The 18,910-nt window shown below is 37.2% G+C and overlaps 1 protein-coding gene across 5 annotated transcripts in view; it reads right to left on the bottom strand.

The window, feature by feature from the left end:
• The window catches only part of LOC106661091 (homeobox protein SIX2-like), a 32,135-nt gene extending 15,416 nt beyond the window's left edge, over positions 1 to 16,719 (bottom strand). For all 5 annotated transcript variants that reach the window (XR_002910919.1, XR_001339632.2, XR_001339631.2 and 2 more), the window contains exon 1: positions 15,906 to 16,719. Coding sequence is in view for 2 of the 5 variants with exons in the window: in XM_014384245.2 (XP_014239731.1) it covers positions 15,906 to 16,498 (593 nt within the window). In the remaining 3 variants the exon portion in view is untranslated. The remainder of the gene's footprint in view (positions 1 to 15,905) is intronic.
• Between the last annotated feature and the right edge of the window lie 2,191 nt (positions 16,720 to 18,910).

Below are 18,910 nucleotides of genomic sequence, written 5' to 3' on the forward strand. Positions count from 1 at the left end.
GTGTCAATATCATGCTAGGATAAATGCTTCTTGATTTGATGATATACAGTAATTGGGAGGGTTTTATGATACTTGCGGTTATTGGGGAATTAAAAGGATAAAAGAAATAAATATGTTTTTATAGGTAGCTTCGTTGGACACATTAAATGGATCATCAGTATTTTTTAAAATTAAGGATTGGGTAGTTTGGCCGAATTACATACTTCCAGTCCTTATGTCCATATCGACTTCACTAAGGTAAGTGAGTGGACTAGGCGATTTTTCTGATTTTTATTTTCTTCTTACAGCAAAAGTCAAGTAGAGGTGTTGGAGGTTTCGAGTGGAAACGACAGGATCAGAGAAATATGACAGGATTCAGTAATATCGTTAGGATGGTAGTTTGAGGATGTCGGCTGTGTACACCTGGATCTTGGTGCCAGAACGCTACCCTGAGGAACACCAGGGATAGGATAAGCCTTCAATGACTATGTGAAGGTTAGTCACGTAGCTGTGAAGTATGAGATCAAAAGTTTAAATAAAGGAAGGTCCTAGAACAGTAATGACCGATCACAACTGAGGATGTAATGTATAATAATACTTCCCTGTCCTTGCGGGGGAGAACAAGAGAGGAAACTAGGAATCTACGCGTACTAAAGGGTAAGATAGCATGATGGAAGGATTGGATCTGTAAAATTGGGAGCAATGCTTTTTGGATTTAAGGCACAAAAAGGAAGCAGAGCTTGAGCCTTGAGGACCACCTTGGGGCCAATAAATAGATGATGGATTGGAAAAAGTTTTTTTTTTTTTAACGAGGGTCCCTCAGGGTGCCAGTGTTTTTGCTAAATAGCACATTTGTAAGTATGTCGGGTTCGAATGCAGGGCCGCTGGATTGGAACCCGGGCCCTTCACCTTACAGTGATGAGCGCCGTGTCAACGCCTAAACCGTTGCGGCCACCGACGCCCCTTGGGAAGCTTATTTGAGTTGGACTAGTAGAGAAAGTGCTGAAAGGAATGAGTGGATACTGTTGGAGGTGAAGTTTTAAGTTGAGTAAGAAGGGGAGAGGACACCGTTGGAGGTTGTTTCACAGTATAAAAAATTAAAGCAAAAATTTGAAGAGTTAACCAAAAGAGAAACAGAAAATGTGAATATTTTATTTTTTATAACAAGTCATAATTTTAAAGTTATATAAATATAAATAATTACGAAAAAATTGCAGACTAAATTGATCTCCAGCAATTTTTTTTCGGGAGGAGGTTAAAATTTTCGTTTAGTGGGCTCATATATTTATTTATAAATCCACTCAACGAATAACTGGACTAAAAAATAATTAAAAGATATAATAATTTAATCGTTATTTTACAACAAATTTATACCATCCCGACAAAATTCATTTCTCAGTCTATCTCTCTCTCTCTCTCTCTTCTTTTTGCTACTATTGTTCAAAGTGAGAAGTCAAAAAAGAGGAAATGTGTATGGAATTCATACAGAATGATAAGCAGACCCCAGGAGGCGTTACATGGCCAGTTGGTCTCGATGGCATCTGCCCATCGGTCTCATCCTAGTGTTAGAAGGAAAGGGTAGAAATTCTCGATCAATGGATCAGATGGAAAGGACTTATGGTATGTACCTACAAGCCGGTAGAGATGGCTTTCGATCCTGTCCTAGCAACCAAAATTTGATTCTCAATTGGCTGTTAAATGGAGTTTTAAAAGTTGCAAGGAAGACTATTAGATGGGACTTATAAATATCAGTATGTCAGAAAGGATGAAAGGATAATGTAGTCCGTAACAAGTCATTTCATTAAGTACCGTTTAAAGCATCCTTGACTTTCCCTAAAACCAACAGTCCAGACCATCTTATGAATTGCAGCCGTTATCAGTTGCCATCTAAGTAAACCCAATCGTGTTGTGGAGGTCCCATTCTTTTTACCATTTACACTGCTGATTTTCCTGTACAACCCACCATGATTACCATCATCTTTTAGCCCGGATCCTATCCAAGCAACCTCTAGCAGGTTCTATCCTCCAACTCCGACCCCGTTGTAGCTCACCAAACCACCCATAAACATTTATATCATCGAGATGAAGGAATGCACGCACTTCCTCATCAAGTTGGACTTGGCCAAGTACTTCACAGCGTGGGTCGGACCCCCTCATCTCTATACAAACCCTAAGGGTAGCCTACGTACTCATTGTATACTGCTGATATCACTTTCCGTTTCCGACATCACTATCCTAACATACCCTGATGGCACTCATTCTATCTTCGGACACCGTTAAAGCTGAACGAAGCTTCCAGACACACCTGCAATCCTTGGAACGTCAACAGTATAAATTCCCCAAACATAACCTTCATCCTACATCCAAACTATTACAACCTTATCTCTCTTACCTACAAAAAAGTCATCCGCTACCTCAGGGCAGAACCTAACCAAACGACTGACCTGAAATCCTCATATGAGTTTATCAATAATATGGGCAAACATTGGAGGACAAGAATGACAAGAAAAATGTACATTTAAACATAAAAGAAAACAGGATGCAGGACCTAGAGGTCTCATTCTTTTTACCATTTACACTGCTGACTTTCCTCTACATCCCACTATTATTACTATAATATTTTAGCCCGGATTCTATCCAAGCAATCCAATAATCCTCCTCGACGTGAAAAACGACAGTAGACGGTTATAACCCCTCTTTCTACCGAAAACCTCATCCACTACCTCAAGCTCAAAACCTAACCTTCACCCTACCTCTAAACTATTATAACCTTACCCATATTCCTACTGAAAACCTCATCTGCTACCACAGGCTCAAAGCAAAACCTTCACCGCACCTCTAAACCTTATATAAAAATCAATATGGACCTAACCATCCAATTTCTTCAGAATTCAAACAAGCTACAATAAAAAAATTCGTTGACATTAAAGAAAGAAAATTATGTTGAATTATCAAGAAAATGTGAAAGTCTAATCTGTGTATTCATTTCCTGATTGGCCTTATATATAAGAATCAATCCAAGGATGGGATATACTGAAATCCATTCCATTGATCCGTTTTGTGCCCCTCTATCTAATATTAAATCGATATAAAAATAGACGGGGGCCCAATTGGAGATTACACCCTGTGTACCTTCTAAGCGTTCGTAATAGTTTTAAAAACAAAAGTTTTAAAATTAATGCAAAAATAATCCAATAAGTTTTAACTAATTGGTTTTTTTGTTTCCTTTATACTCATGAAACGGATGGGCGATGAGGTTCCTTCAGATGTCTTCGACTTGTCAGTACGATCATTATTGATTGCAAAATATCTTGAAAATGATCTTCATCTACATTACTAACAATCAGTTGAGCATCATTAAAGAAAGAACGAATTAAGGTAATATTCATAAATGAAGGGTTAAAGCATAAAATCTCAAAGAACTTCTTTTTAACACCTTATTCTTTTATCCTGGAATCCTGTCTAACTGCTAATTCAGTGGTGCAGCAAGGAATACCCAGACATCAGACCAATATAGGGCGGAGTTCCATATGGGTGCATTCTAGGTTCCATCCTTTTTACCATTTTTACTGTTGAATTTTCTCATCATACCGCAAATGCTAACAATTATAGGCTTCTAAGATGGTTTTCACTAGTGCTGTGTAGATGGACATGCCGTTTGGATTTTTGGAGCTTTACATAATTATGTAGATTGCACAATAGACCAAAACTGGTCGCGGAAGGTCGTTAAATAGGTCGACTACTAACAACAATTATAATAAATTATAACCTATAACTAATAACAGCCTTCCAATTAGTTTCGATTCTGTCTTCTAACCCGAATTTTATTCAAGCTACCTTCAACATTCAAGAACACCTTGAAACAAGATCTAGGAAGGTTCAAAGTGGTTGACTCCTCCGCCATAGAAAACAAAGAGTATTTGGGTACTTTCCCGAATCTGGGCGATGCATCCTCTATAAACAGTAAAACTTCTTACCCACCCATTAATAACTAATCATGAAATCCTTTTTAAGCGACATCTTCGCTTACTTACTTTATATTGAAGTACGACAACGAGAACTCAAATTTCAGTCCAATACAATCCAAAATCCCGCAAGGGAACATTCCAAGTCCAATCTAATTTACAATTTGTACTACTAACTTTTCTATATATCCCAACACTATCATTATTCATTACTATCATCCAACTTACCTCCAACAGTCCAAAACGCGTTTACAGGTGCAAAAGTTGGATGACAAAACTATATTTAGTGTACATCTACAATGTAAAAACCGCCTGGCCCTTCACTGTACAACAATAACCTCGAGATATCAAACCAATTCAAGTCATCGTCCCATAAGGCTTTATTCTAAGTCCCGTCCTTTTTACCACTTATACTGCTAACTTTTCTATAAATCCCAACACCATCGTGTCAAGGCTGTACCCAGCGTACATTTATAATAAAAAACAATACTGCCTTCCACTGTGCATCAGCAACAATAAGATATCAGATCAATACTAGCCGGCGTCTCGCAAGGGAGCATTTTAGGTCTCATATTTTATATATACTGCTGACTTCCATGTACATCCCAACACCATCATTACTATCATCTTCTAACCTGGATCCGATCCAAGCAACCTCCACCATCCACAAACACCTTGACAGGCGCAAAACATGGATGACAAGACGTACCCAATGTACATTTACATTAAAAAAAAACAGTCCTACCTTTTTTTGGACTTTTGCCTTAGCAATTAGGTCAAGAAAATTTTTATGAAAACTAAAATGCATATATAAATATAACTATGAAATAAATATAAATAACCCCATGCTTTACAATACTTCTCACAGTCATACAAAGTATATGAACTATATTACACACATACACAATAAATATATTAATTAATAAATAGTGCAATAGATAATAGATACATAGAACACACAGACAGATAAATAAATTATTAAATTTTAATTTTAAATTGTTGTATCACAACTATATAAGTTCAGAATACTTTTATAAACGTTCAGGTCTCTTATACTCAAGAGGTATTTGTAGTTTATTGATTTTGTTTTAAAAAGTTTCTTCTTTTGTATTCAAATTTATTGTAACCCATTATTGTATGTTCTAAATTTTTTGTTTGTTACACACTGAACACACATAACTCCTTCGCGGTTAATCATATAAAAAGAACCACAAAACAAATGGTTGCTTCTCTACCTTTTTGTCCCTCTATCTGAATTCTGAATGCGAAAACTATGGTGAATTATTAAGCGGGGGGTTAATAGAGTGGTTAGAAAAGATCTGTGACCAAGCATTGTTGTACTTTTTTCCACTTTTTATTTTAATTTTAAAGTTTATGCCGTTGTTCGCATCCGAAGTTGGGATAAGAGCTTCAAATATTTCCCCATCCTGCGTGGCCGGTTTTGCTCTTTTATGGCCAGTCTCATTTTAATAGTTATCCGAGCTTCCCTTTACCAAAAAAGCAGAAAAATGTGTAATCCTAATTCATATACATTCATCATGTAATCATAATTAAGTTCCTCATTAATTCCGCCGAGTATACACTATATTCCCTGGGTACCTTGTACGTGACGCTATTGTTTGTTTGGGAATTGTATCAAATGCAATCCGTCCTATTGTCCATTTTGATCCGTCAATGAAATGATTTCATATGGATATAATCCTGAATAATACATAAAAAGAACACAAATTGTTTGATACGGACCACTTCATAATCCAACTAAAAGTTTATTTGAAGCTTGTTCTTGAAAATTATACCCAAACATCCAATCAGTGAATTTACAACTATGAGATATCTGACCAATTCAAGCCGGCGTCCCACAAAGCACCATTCTAGGTCCCATCCTTTTTACTATTTATACTGCTACTCCTATATATCCAATCACCATTATTAGTATCATCTTCTATCCCGAATCCTATCCTATCAACTGCCAACACCCAAGAATACTTTTATCAAAGACTGGTTCTAAATGTGAACGACAAGACGGATACAACCGACACAAACCGGCGTCCCACACTCATTCTAGCTTCCATCCTGTACTCCATTGTACTGGCGACGAAGACTTTTCGAACCAAAATCGGTTTCGACCGTCTAAACTCAAGCAGTTTTCAATAGATACCAGCTCCGCTCATCCACAACGACCTCAACATACCTTTTGCCTGAGGTGATCCGTTCTCGCGTACAAAAGTTTCATACCAAGCTTCCAATCAATCCTAACCCTACTGCCAAAGATTTATGCACACTTTCTCAACCTGAGAACCCACCACGTCGCCTTAAACGACGATGGTATCGAAACAATGTTGACCACGGTGTCAGTGCTCCGCGGCCAGAAGAAAAAAATACATACACCACATATTTGTAATATTTGTATATGTACATATATAAATAAATTATTTAAAAAAACACCTACATGTTATGGTGCTAAAACTATAAAAATCAACTGTTTTATAGTTTTATAGTAGTTTATAATACAGAAAACTTTATATCCATATTTATCAGTTTTATTGATATGATTTGATGTCCCAGAGCGACATGTTATGTCACAAAACATGTTTTTTTTTTATAACCGGCTGATTTTGTTTCCAGTCTATCTGGTGACCTCAACTCGGCAACGCGGGCCATTTCCAGGAGCAATACACATTAATATTGTATAAAATACAAACCGGCCATTTGCAAGCGTAATATACATAAGAGCTGAGTTACAACGTGTAGTGGAATAAGTAATTTCCATGTTGGCAAATTGGGAGTCTGTCTGATGGTCGTATGAGATAGCCGGGGGTATCGGGTATCACGTCCGTCTCGCTCTCCCCGCATTCCACCCATTCAAACCTCTTTCTCGCAGCTTTAAAATAAATAACGTTTAAAATTTTTCTCTCCCGTTATCGCGTCGAGTATCGCTCTTTTAACACGTGCTCTCTTCTCTCAGGGGCTATTTATCTAACCCAAAGTAAGAAGGTGTAACCCGTCTGTATGTCACGGATTTCCAGGTACGTCCTATCTTTTGGAACTTTTTTTTCTTCCTTTTTCGTTTAATAAATGATGATGACGATGATAATGAGAGTTAGAAGGCGTGAAGATTGCCGTGGGGACAATACTAGGCAGATAACTGTTAAATCCTTTTCTGCCTTTATGACTTAACCTTCCTTAAGAGACGGCTAAATGGTCTTTACAAGAAACAAAATAATACTGATTTGTTACAATTTCTGTTTAATTTTGAAGTCATACTTTGTCTTCTTGATGTACGTGCTTTAAACACGAGAAAATAAAGAAGGAACCCACACCCTTCACAAACCTTTGTTATATGAGAAAAATCGTCAAGATAATGTCTTAGAATAACAATTGTACAATAGACCAATACTGCCTTCGCAAAGTCGTAAAAAAGGTGGACTCTTCATATCCTACAACCTAAAACTAACAGTAGACATAGATTGGCTCTCTTGTGCCGTCTAGATCGCCCTGCCACCTGAATCTTACAACACATTTTATCCACCTCACCACCTCAATTAGTTTATTACATTTTTACACACCAACAATTATAGGCTTCTAAGTTTTTGGAGTCAGATAAAAAGCTTTAAGCTTAGAGAATAACGAAGAGCTCTTAATAATAATGGAGATTACACATTCGACCAACATTGGTTGTCCAAGTTTATAAAAACCTTAATATCCTACAACTCATAACTAACAATCACAGCTGTATAACGTTTTTTCACCAGTGCCATCTAGATGGACATACCGTTGGGATTTTTGGAGCTTTACGTAATAATGGAGATTGCCCAATAAACCAATATTGGTCGCGGAAGGTCGTAAAAGATGCGAATTCTAATATCCTTCCTACGTACCTGTAACTAACAATTATAGCCTTCTAAGATGGTTTCCACTAGTTCTAGTTCTCGCACAAAACTGGTCGCGGAAGGTCGACTACTTCAACAACAATTATAACAAATTATAACCTATAACTAATATTAGCGTTCCAATTATTTTCTCCTGAGTCGTCTAGATCGACATGCAGTCTTGAGCCAAGAAAAACACGTAACACCTCAGGTTCTTTAGTACACTTTAATACAGTATACTACACTGTGTCACAAATTAACTATAGCATTCCAAATTTTTGGAATATGTTAAAAATCTTAACGACAGCTTTAGATAATAAAGGAGATTGAATAATAAACCATAATTTGTTGCGCATGGTCGTAAAAATGGCCGGCTGATAATATTCTACAAGTTATAACCTAAAAATAAAAGCAGCCTTCTACTTTTCTGCGTGAGCCATCTAGATCGACATGTCACCTGGACCTTACTACACATTCTGGCAGCCACACCACCTCAGTTTGCTTATTACACTTTAATACACTATGTCAGTAACTATCAATAGATTTCGAAGTTTTTAGGATCTGATAAAAACTTCAAAATTAACTAAGATCTCTAGATAAAGATGGAGAATGCCCAATACACTAATAATGGTCGTCGACGGTTACAAGTTATTGCCAGACAGGGAACGTGTACCGTTTGTGTTGTCGACATTCTCTTTCAAAAAACTACAATGCCTTTGTGTGGCATCACATTGGGGGGTGATTTTATTTATTGTAGATTATCTTTAATACCGGATGAGCAAGATGCGTTGTGTCTAATTCATTTTACATTGGATCTAATTCGCTACATCGCGTTAGGTAAATTTTTGTATTTCAGTCTGAAAAAAAGCATATCGTGTTTTCTTCACTGACAGTAAAGGAAAAGTAGGTAAAGTTTAAAATAGTAACTATAACTATAATGTCTTGTCAACGAGATCCATGAGGATTTTTACCGGTTAGAAACTAAAACCACAATGTTCAAAAATTTGAAACACAACAGTTTAGGTGGACCAGGATGATCGGAAGAAGGCCGAACTGCAGTTCATCACACTGAACTCCTCAAGAATAAATCACACGAATCGGTAAATGTCCGTGCGGGCGTTATCTCGATGAAAAACTGGCTTACGATCCGGTCGCCTTTTTAACACAGGGTATACCTGTTGTAACTTTTCATCAAGAGCATGTAAAAAATCTAAACAGAATGCTAAAAAGACGTTAGCCTGTTTTTTTCCTAACTATGAATTAGGAATAGGAATTCATATTAGGAAATGAATAATTTGGGATGCAGCTGTAATTCCCAAATGACGTCGGCCTTCTTTACGACCTTGCGTCTATTGCCTTCTATTGTCTATTAATTTTGGTCTATTGCGCAATCTCCATTATTATGTAAAGCTCCAAAGATCGAAAAGACATGACCATCTAGAAAGCACAAATTATAACCATCTTAGAACGCTATAATTGTTAGTTAAAGGTTAAAAATTATAGGATATTAGTAGTCGACCTTTTTACAACCCCCTGCGTGCAATTTTGGTCTATGGTGCAATCTACGTTATTATTTAAAACTCAATAGATCTAGACAGCATGTCCACCTAGACTGCAGCGGTGTAAGCCACCTTAAAAGGCTGTAATTGTTAATTAAATTTTATTGGTTGCAGGTTATAGAAATCGGCCTCTTCTACGATCTTGCGCGACCAATATCTATTGTGCACTCTCCATTATTATTTAGGACTCAAATGGACCATACGGAACTGGAGAAAAACATCTCCTTTCGGTAAGCTTAAGGCGTTTTATCGTATCCCAAATTCTTAGAAGGATAATTGTTATTGGCACAGTTTTTAAAAATGAAATATAGTGTAATAGACAAACTGAGGTGGTAGGGCAGCTAACTGTGTTGTAAGATCCGGGTGGCATATCGATCTAGATGGCACAGGTGAGAAAAACGAGAGGACTACTGTCAGTTGTAGGTTATAGGTTGACTTTTATGCCCTTACGCGACCAATATTGGTCTATTGTACAATTGTTATTTTGAGTTCTTCTTTCATCTTGAGGAGTTTTATCAGATCCCAAAGCTTTGTTAAGGGTGTGTGTATCCTTACTTTATTTGGTTTTGAAGGTTAAATCAAAAACTCGACGTTTCACTTCAAAACTAAACACAATTTTTGAAAAAACAATTTATCTTTGTAAAACCCACTTACACTTTACGACCATTCGCGACAAATATTGGTCTTTTGTACACTATCCATTTTATTCAGACCGTTTCGTTAAACTTAAAGCTTTTTATCAGATTCCAAAAACTTAGAAGGATAAATTGTGATACAGTGCACAAAATTGTAATGAAGTGTAATAAACAAACTGCGGTGGTATGGTGTCTATAATGTGTTGTAAGATTCAGGTGACATGTCGATCTAGAAGGCACAACCGCAAATTTAAAAAAATTAGAAGGCTATAATTGTTATTTATAGGTTATAAGTTGTCGGAGATATAAGAGTCGATCTCATTTACGATCTTGCGCGACAAATATTGGACCATTGCACAATCTCAATTATTATCTAGAGCTCTTCCTTAAGCTTGAGGATTTTTATCAGATCTCAAAGCTTTTTTAAGGGCTTATGAATCGTTCAGGCCTTCGCACCCAACGAGAAGATATTCCACTGTTTTTTCTTCGTTCTGGTAATATCTGCAGTCCTACTATTCTAGTCATAAGACTTCATAGTTTTAATAATTTGATGAACTTCGCATGCTCTGTCCTGGGTTACAACCCCATTGAACAGAGGACTTACTAACCGTCTGTTTATTCTTGGTGACTTTAGTATTTACAACTTTTAGAAAACACCTCCATGCAGAGTATTAACTTTGGTGGTCACTAAGTGAATTTTCACGATAAACCCGGCTTTCTTTATATTTTGTTTGAACTTTTTTCAAAATCATTAAAACGAGAATAAGAAGAGTTACAATCGCTGATTGGGGCTTTACCAACGCCAAATATGGTGTACCACAAAGCGATTGGGTACAATTAGTTAGTTTTAAATAATTTTATTTAGAAAACTAACACATTTGTCATCTTTTCGCGCCCCTTGTTAAAAAGGGATTTGGGAAAGATAGGCCCGGGACTGTCTGAAATGATTTCATTCTGTTTTAAAAATATAATCCTATATACAGCCTTGGAATAATTCCCGAGGTGAAGCACATGGCCAAACGGGCCGACGTACGTTGTAAAACGGGTCAAAGTTTCGCTTTGTATTTCTTGTATTACAGTCATGGACATGGTCAAACCTAGAGAATTAGTTATTCAGATATCGTGAGATGCGGTCGGGTGTGATGTAGGTTTCAGAAAAACATTTTCTTTATCGTGCCAACGTTTCGATCTTTTATTGAGATCATCTTCAGGGCTCAAAGTGTTTGTCTTCTGTGTAATTGTGCCATCCTTGCGTGTCGTGTTGAGAGTGCCCCTGTCAGTCAAGTCACAGCCGACCGCATCTCACGATATCTGAATAACTATCGATTAACAGTCACTAATCTCTACACATTTCTAGAGAATTAGTTCTACCATCGGAACAATCCCCTTGCAAGATTTGGACAGGAAAGTGTTAAGAAGTTATACACGTTCCATATGGCTTGTCGTTTAAGATTGCCCCAGAATGCTTATTTGCTATATCTGACCCGCTTGGCCGATGTCATCTGTCTGGAATTTTCATGCATTTTCAAACCAATAAAAAGGGACACGACTGACAAAACAACACGGAGACCAATCACCGACTAAAAACGGAGAAACTGCAATAGTCAGACTAGGATGATCGGAATGTACCAGGTAAAGCAGAACCTCAACAAAATACAATTAAATCACTGGAATATTATCAACATTTTAACTAAGTAGCAATCGGCAAACCCATTGATAAAAAAATAGTCCTCAACCTGGTATATAGAAAATTCACTATCTAGGACACCAGAACACCATAAACGTAACTCAACAGAACTTTACATTAGCTCATGGTGTAAAATGGTAGACCAGCTGGCCATCCAGTCATCTCCCTACTGTCAATATTAGGAATTAGAAAAACTGATAATAAGAAGGGATGTCCTCCCAAGCTCCTCTGATGACGGTACTGTTTGACGTCTGTTAGAGCTGGGAGCTACAGGAGCGTTTATGTCCTTGCGACGTTGATCATTGGATAAACAAAAGCAACCCTGAAATAAATCGGAAAAGCACAGCACAGACCATACAGACTCAATTTAGATAATGTGATTGGCATAACAATAATAGGCATACTAAAGGGAACATCCGTAGCCACATGTAATTAAAATGGGCAGTAGAATATTAAGTGCTACATCAACCCAACATACCTGGCGTGGCAATGACCAACGAACTCTAAACTTGGCACCTGGGGCATCAGTTACCGCATCAGAAGGATTCTTCAGGAATCATGCAAAACAGAAGCATTAGGGAAAAAATGAAAATCACACAAAGAAGTTTATTGCTTATAATCATGCAAGGATATCGAGCAATGTCCACATCGGATCTTTAATTCACGGGACCGCAGGGTACATACATCATCTCATAGTATAAATATCAGACCAGCTGACCATCCAATTTATAGTCTCATTCTTTACTGCCAATATTAGAAAAGCTAATGCTAAGAAGGTGCCAATAACATGTTCCACCACAAAGCGACAACATGTACGCGTTAAAATTAAGTCAAACACAAAAACCATGGTTGACATGGACTTCATTGGCCAACATCAAAAAAACCTTCTAAGGGTATTTAGTAACATCCTTTTTGGAAAGAAGTTATCTCTGTAAGGATCTGTAAGAACCATCACGATGGGACGCCCTTAGGGTTCACTCATGACAGTACTTTTGAATGACCTCCTGTCAGAGCTGGAATCGAAAATCTAATTTGTAAACCTTGCCACCCTGAACACCGGTAACACCAAATCTAGTAAGAATCGGACAAGACTAGCAAACAAAATGTGCCTACCAAAGAGAACACTCAGTATCCGTAATTAGGAAGATGAGCAGTACAATTAAATTCAATAGAAACTCAACCTAGTCATGAACGACAATTTTAATAAAATTAAACACGGGGAATGCGCCGGTTTCAATGCTTTATTAACCCTTGGCACCTGGAGTAGTATTTACTGCAGCAGAAGGATCGATTAGAAGTATTTGTTCTTATTTGGTGAAGCCATACAAAACAGAAGCATTGGAAAAAAAAATCGAAAAGCACAAAGAAGTGCAGTGCTCATTATCATGGAAGATATCAAACGACGTAACAGATCTTTAACTCATGGCAGATGAAATTCCTATTGGTGTAAAATTAAAATAGAAGCACTATGACGAATTAACCATGAACGTACTAACGTACAGAACAATTTGATCAAACATTTTATAAGATGAAAGTAGGAACTGGCTGAAAATTGAGATTACAAAGTGGTTTAACAATTCGACTCAAGATTCTCCTTTATTAACACTTCAATTTAAGTGCTAATTAAACACTTTCAACTGTGTGTTATTATTATTAATTTTTAAGGGCGCTTTAACGGCTAAGGTCATTTCACGCCCTTTGAACTGTGTGTTATTTCATGGATTATTATTATGGATAATTCCATTTATCGAAGGAATCTATTTGCTTTAAAATTCATAAGACTTATGAATTATTCGCAACCGCATTGTCAGTTGGTGTCTGTGCTCTGGTGTATTATCACCATATTCTTCATTTTTGAAGTTTTAGTACTTGAAAATTTCATTTTTACCGCGAAATATTTTCTTTTGGCTTGTAAAGGATTCATTTTTTTTCTAGTGATAGCCTAGTATAGCCTAGACAGATAAGACTGATAAAATTAGCACAGATTATTGATTGTTATGTGACTTTTTAAAAATAATTTGTTTTACTATTTATACTTTTATTTCTGTTTTCTTGGGCTATTATTATTCGTGTACGGCAAACTGTATTTACTATGCTGAACAATGTTATTTACTTTGTTTTATACTCCATAGATAAAGCAATAAACAAATTTTTTGCCAGCAAATTTTTGTCCTATTTTAAAAGAGGAACTAGTTGTCATCGGTCAAAATAGCAAATTTATTACGTAGTTTCACCCCCGTCCTTTATTTAGAGACGCTATATAGAGATATTAATTATGTAAAAAATCTCCTCGGTGCATCTACGACTGTCCTTTATACGGAGGTGGCCCTTCAAACAGACTTTGTACTAATTTTTGGTCGAATAATAAATTTGCCAATTGGTGAGAAAAGGAAGGAAAAGGAGGAGAAAATCCATAAATAAAGCAATTAACAAATTTTTACCCTATTCTAAAACGTTGCACTTTTTAACCATCTTAAACAATCTACGTTATTATTTAAAACTCTAAAGATCTAGACAGCTGTCCACCTAGACGGTAGTGGTGTAAGACACCTTAAAAGTCTATAATCGTTAATTGTATTTTTTTGGTTGTAGGTTATAGAAATCGGCCTCTTCGACGATCTTGCGCGACCAATATTGGGTCTATGGTAAATGTCCGTGCGGCCGTTATCTTCATGAAAAACTGGCTTTCGGACCGAAAGCGAGTGTCGCCTTTTTAACACAGGGTACACCTGTTGTAACTTTTCATCAAGAGCATGTAAAAAATCTAAATAGTATGCTAAAAAGACGTTAGCCTGTTTTTTTTTCCTGTGTGAATAATTTGGGATGCAGCTGTAATTCCCAAATGACGTCGGCCTTCTTTACGACCTTGCGTCTACTGCCTTCTATTGTCTATTAATTTTGGTCTATTGCGCAATCTCCATTATTATGTAAAGCTCCAAAGATCGAAAAGACATGACCATCTAGAAAGCACAAATTATAACCATCTTAGAACGCTATAATTGTTAGTTAAAGGTTAAAAATTATAGGATATTAGTAGTCGACCTTTTTACAACCCCCTGCGTGCAATTTTGGTCTATGGTGCAATCTACGTTATTATTTAAAACTCAAAAGATCTAGACAGCATGTGCACCTAGACTGCAGCGGTGTAAGCCACTTAAAAGGCTATAATTGTTAATTAAATTTTATTGGTTGCAGGTTGTAGAAATCGGCCTCTTCTACGATCTTGCGCGACCAATATTGGTCTATTGTGCACTCTCCATTATTATTTAGGACTCGAATGGACCATACGGAACTGGAGAAAAACATCTCTTTTTGGTAAGCTTAAGGCGTTTTATCGTATCCCAAATTCTTAGAAGGATAATTGTTATAGGCACGGTTTTTAAAAATGAAATATAGTGTAATAGACAAACTGAGGTGGTAGGGCAGCTAACTGTGTTGTAAGATCCGGGTGGCATATCGATCCAGATGGCACAGGTGAGAAAATCGAGAAGTCTACTTTTACTTGTAGGTTATAGGTTGTAGGATATTAGAAGTCGGCGTCTTTTATTCCCTTGCGCGACCATTATCGGTCTTTTGTGCAATTGTTATGTTGAGTTCTTCTTTCATCTTGAAGATTTTTATCAGATCCTTTGTTAAGGATGTACGTATCCTTCCTTTATTTGTGTTAATGTCCGGCTAAAAGAAAAGTTCCATAAATAAAACAATTTTTTGCCTGTGAATTTATGTCCTATTTTAAAAGAGGAACTAGTTGCCATCGGTCAAAATAGCAAATTTATAACGTAGTTTCACCCTCGTCCTTTATTTAGAGACGCTACATAGAGATATTAGTTATGTAAAAAATCTCCGCGGTGCATCTACGACTGTCCTATAAACGGTGGTGTCCCCTCAAACAGACTTTGTATTACTTTTTGATCGAAATTTACGGTTCTGCTATCACAAAGATAAATTTGCCAATTAGTGAAAAAAGTTGTAAACTGTTTTTTGTATTTTTAATTTCAGGCTAAAAGAAAAGCTTCATAGATAAAAAAGCTGTTAGTAATTTTTTTCCTATGATGAAAAGAAACCAGTACTGGTTTTAGTAGCAGTTTATTACGTAGTTTCATCATTTTAATAATTTATAAAAATTAAATTAATTAACTATTTTGAGAGATGTGTCGTCCTTCCTGGTTGTTAGTAAATATTTAAGGCTAAAGAGAAAAGAGTCTATTTACCCGTCTTTGTGTTCTGCGGCTCTATCACGTTGCCGCCTGTTTTTGAACCAATTTGAGACTTGTGTGGTGGTGAGGCCGGTCGCTTCGGCCAGTTCCCTTTTCTCCCTCGGGCTGGGATAGGGGTTGTGAGCATACCAATCCCTTAAAACGGATCTGGATTTCTCTTTGAAGCAGTAAGAGGTCTCTTCTCCGTCCCAGATGGTCCTAGGCAGGGGGAATTTCCGTCGTACTCTGTATTTGCCGACGGCGCCGAGAGGTCTCCCCCTCAGTTTTTCCGCTTCGACGTAATGCGCCTTGAGCCATAGAGCCTGGAGTTTGGCGTGGTTGTGCACTGAAAACTGATGGCTTTCTAAAATCCTATATAGTTCTTTGAAATTGCCTCTGTGGAAGGCGACCATGGCCTTCGCTTTGAGGACGCTCTCGTTGCTGTGGAGTTTTTCGCAGGCGGGCAGCGACCAGAGGAACCTGCCCAGCCTGTCCATGTTGCCGGCCTGCTGGAGGACTTCGCAGACGCAGGCGACCTGGTCCTGCGTGAATCCGAAACTGGGAAGAAGAGGCCCACCTCCGGACGGCGACTGCTGAGCCCCGAGCATTTCTTCCGATCGACAATCCAGTACCTCAACCCGGCGTCCACTAGTCTAAAAACCTCACTCACGGAGAATTCACCATAACATTTATCTACATAGTCCGAACCCCGGATCGAAACGGGTCACATGTCAAACGTGGACAGTCGCATTTCGTTTCTCACTCTTCAGTATGTGAATGACACGACGTCACGGCCCTCGGACATAGGACGTCACCAACGAACGGCATACGACTGAGGCAAGCTGAGAGGGATTTTTCCCAGTCGGCGGAAGGCGGGGCTTGGCCGAAGGGCGTTACTGCGAGGTAGCGCAACACCCGCCTCCGGACCGCAACCACCGCGTCCACCAATCGTTCGACTCGTCCCACCCTCGGAACGAAACCACCTATCCCTTCCCTCATGAAAGACACCCTCCGACCCACCATCCTCACGAATTTATGTCGTAACAGCTACACTTTGAAACTGGTGTGGCTCCATCGGCCATTGGGGCCATCGGGTTTGACCTCAAAGCTCAAATCGACGAGCGTTTTTTAGCGGTTGCAGGTGGTCGAGACATGGACTTCCTTCCTACAGCAGCCCAAAATTCATTGTTTTTACTTCTTCACCAGAATTTTTGACAAGACATGGCCTAACATAAGTATGTACATATCTCGAAAACAAAAAACCTCTCAGAAGGGCAGCTTTTATGATCAACGCCATTTCTAAAATCAAAATTCCTAGTAGAATGGCTTTTCTAAAATGCATAATTCAATTAGCTAAAAAGATTTTACTCAACATTAAAATATCTTCTTAGTTTATTTTATAATTATTTTAGGATCTGTAATTTACCCGGTTTGGCACCCAATTGTAAAAATAATACTGATAAACCGTCGGATTCCAATATATATAGCACTTGTTCAAATTTTTTCTTCGATATTATTGCCAATTAAATTAAATTTAATCCTAATTTAATCAATAATTTAATCTTAATTACTTTAATTAAATTCTTCCGCTATTCCCTCCCATATGAAGTATGGTGTTAATTCTTCTTCTGATGACTCCATTAATGCCAATTAAATTAAATTAATTCATAAGTTACTTAATTAAAATAATAAATTAATTATAAATAATTTAATAGTTTAATTTATTTAATTTCCCCGAAACGGCCTTATGCTATTCCCTCCCATATAAAGTGTGGAGTTAATTCTTCGTCTGATGAATCCATTATTGCTAATTTAATTAAATTAATTAATAATTTAAGTAATTAAACTAATAAATTAATTTAATGATTAATTGTAATTAATTTAAATCGACGAAACAGTCTTCTGCTATTCCCTCCCATATGAAGTATGGTGTTAATTCTTCTTCTAATGGATCCATTATTGCCAATAAAAGAAAATAATAATTTAATTGTAATTGATATAATCATGGGGTACGAGTCTACCCAGGCATTTAACCCCTCGGGTCTTGGTCGTCCACCCTGCATAATATATAATTGATATAATTAAATTCTACGAAACAGTCTTCTGCTATTCCCTCCCATACGAAGTATGATGGATCCATTATTGCCAATAAAATAAAATAATATAATAATTTAATTGCAATTGATATAATTAAATTCAACGAAACAGTTTTCTCCTATTCCCTCCAATATGAAGTATTGTGTTTTTTTTTTTGGGGAGGAGGGGGCTATGCAGCCTTAGCCATGTTAACTATTTAATTTTAATTTAGACATATCATGTTTTATACCTCATATTCTATGTCATTTAGAAACAATTGTATACATAAGTACACTGCTAAGTTTTTAGAACCTAACAGCTTTCAATAGTTGAAAGGAAGGGGAACTAAACGTGATAATTTTTTGAAAAAATATTGTCGTTTCCTGTGGAAACTTGGGCAGCTCATAATAAGGGGTTCCATTGTTTCTTCTTCTCCGCACTCATCGCTTATCGGGCTATCTTTTAGTCCTATTTTGTAAAGGTACTTTTCACATAGTGCACAGTCAAAACGTAGTCTGAAGATGGTTTTGCATGGTCTTTTTTTGGCATTGTACGCCCTACATACCACGGTAATGACGGTATTTCTGGCTGAATAGATTTAAAAAATTTACCTTTTGGGGACTCAGAGTACCTAATCTGCTATACATTTCGATGGAGTTTTTTTTTTTTTTCAATGAAAGCATCAGACCTTCGCCGATTTAAAGCCGTTCGTACCTTCAGTGACTGCTTGTTAGGCGAGGGTATCGACAATCTCATTGGTTTTAATTCCGCAGTGCGCAATAACCCAAATCAGTTTAGTATTTGTTTTTTTTTTCCTTCTTGATGTAGTGGTTGTGCAATAATTCTACTATTATGGGATTCGATGAAGTTTCTAATTAAGAAAGTTTTATTTTTAGCAGTGCACTTCTACTATCAGATAGAATTAGAATTTTTGTTTGGTTTAC

Source organism: Cimex lectularius, unplaced genomic scaffold (genome assembly GCF_000648675.2).
Source record: "Cimex lectularius strain Harlan isolate CLEC.00 unplaced genomic scaffold, Clec_2.1 scaffold60, whole genome shotgun sequence".
Classification (NCBI taxonomy): Eukaryota; Metazoa; Arthropoda; class Insecta; order Hemiptera; family Cimicidae; genus Cimex; species Cimex lectularius.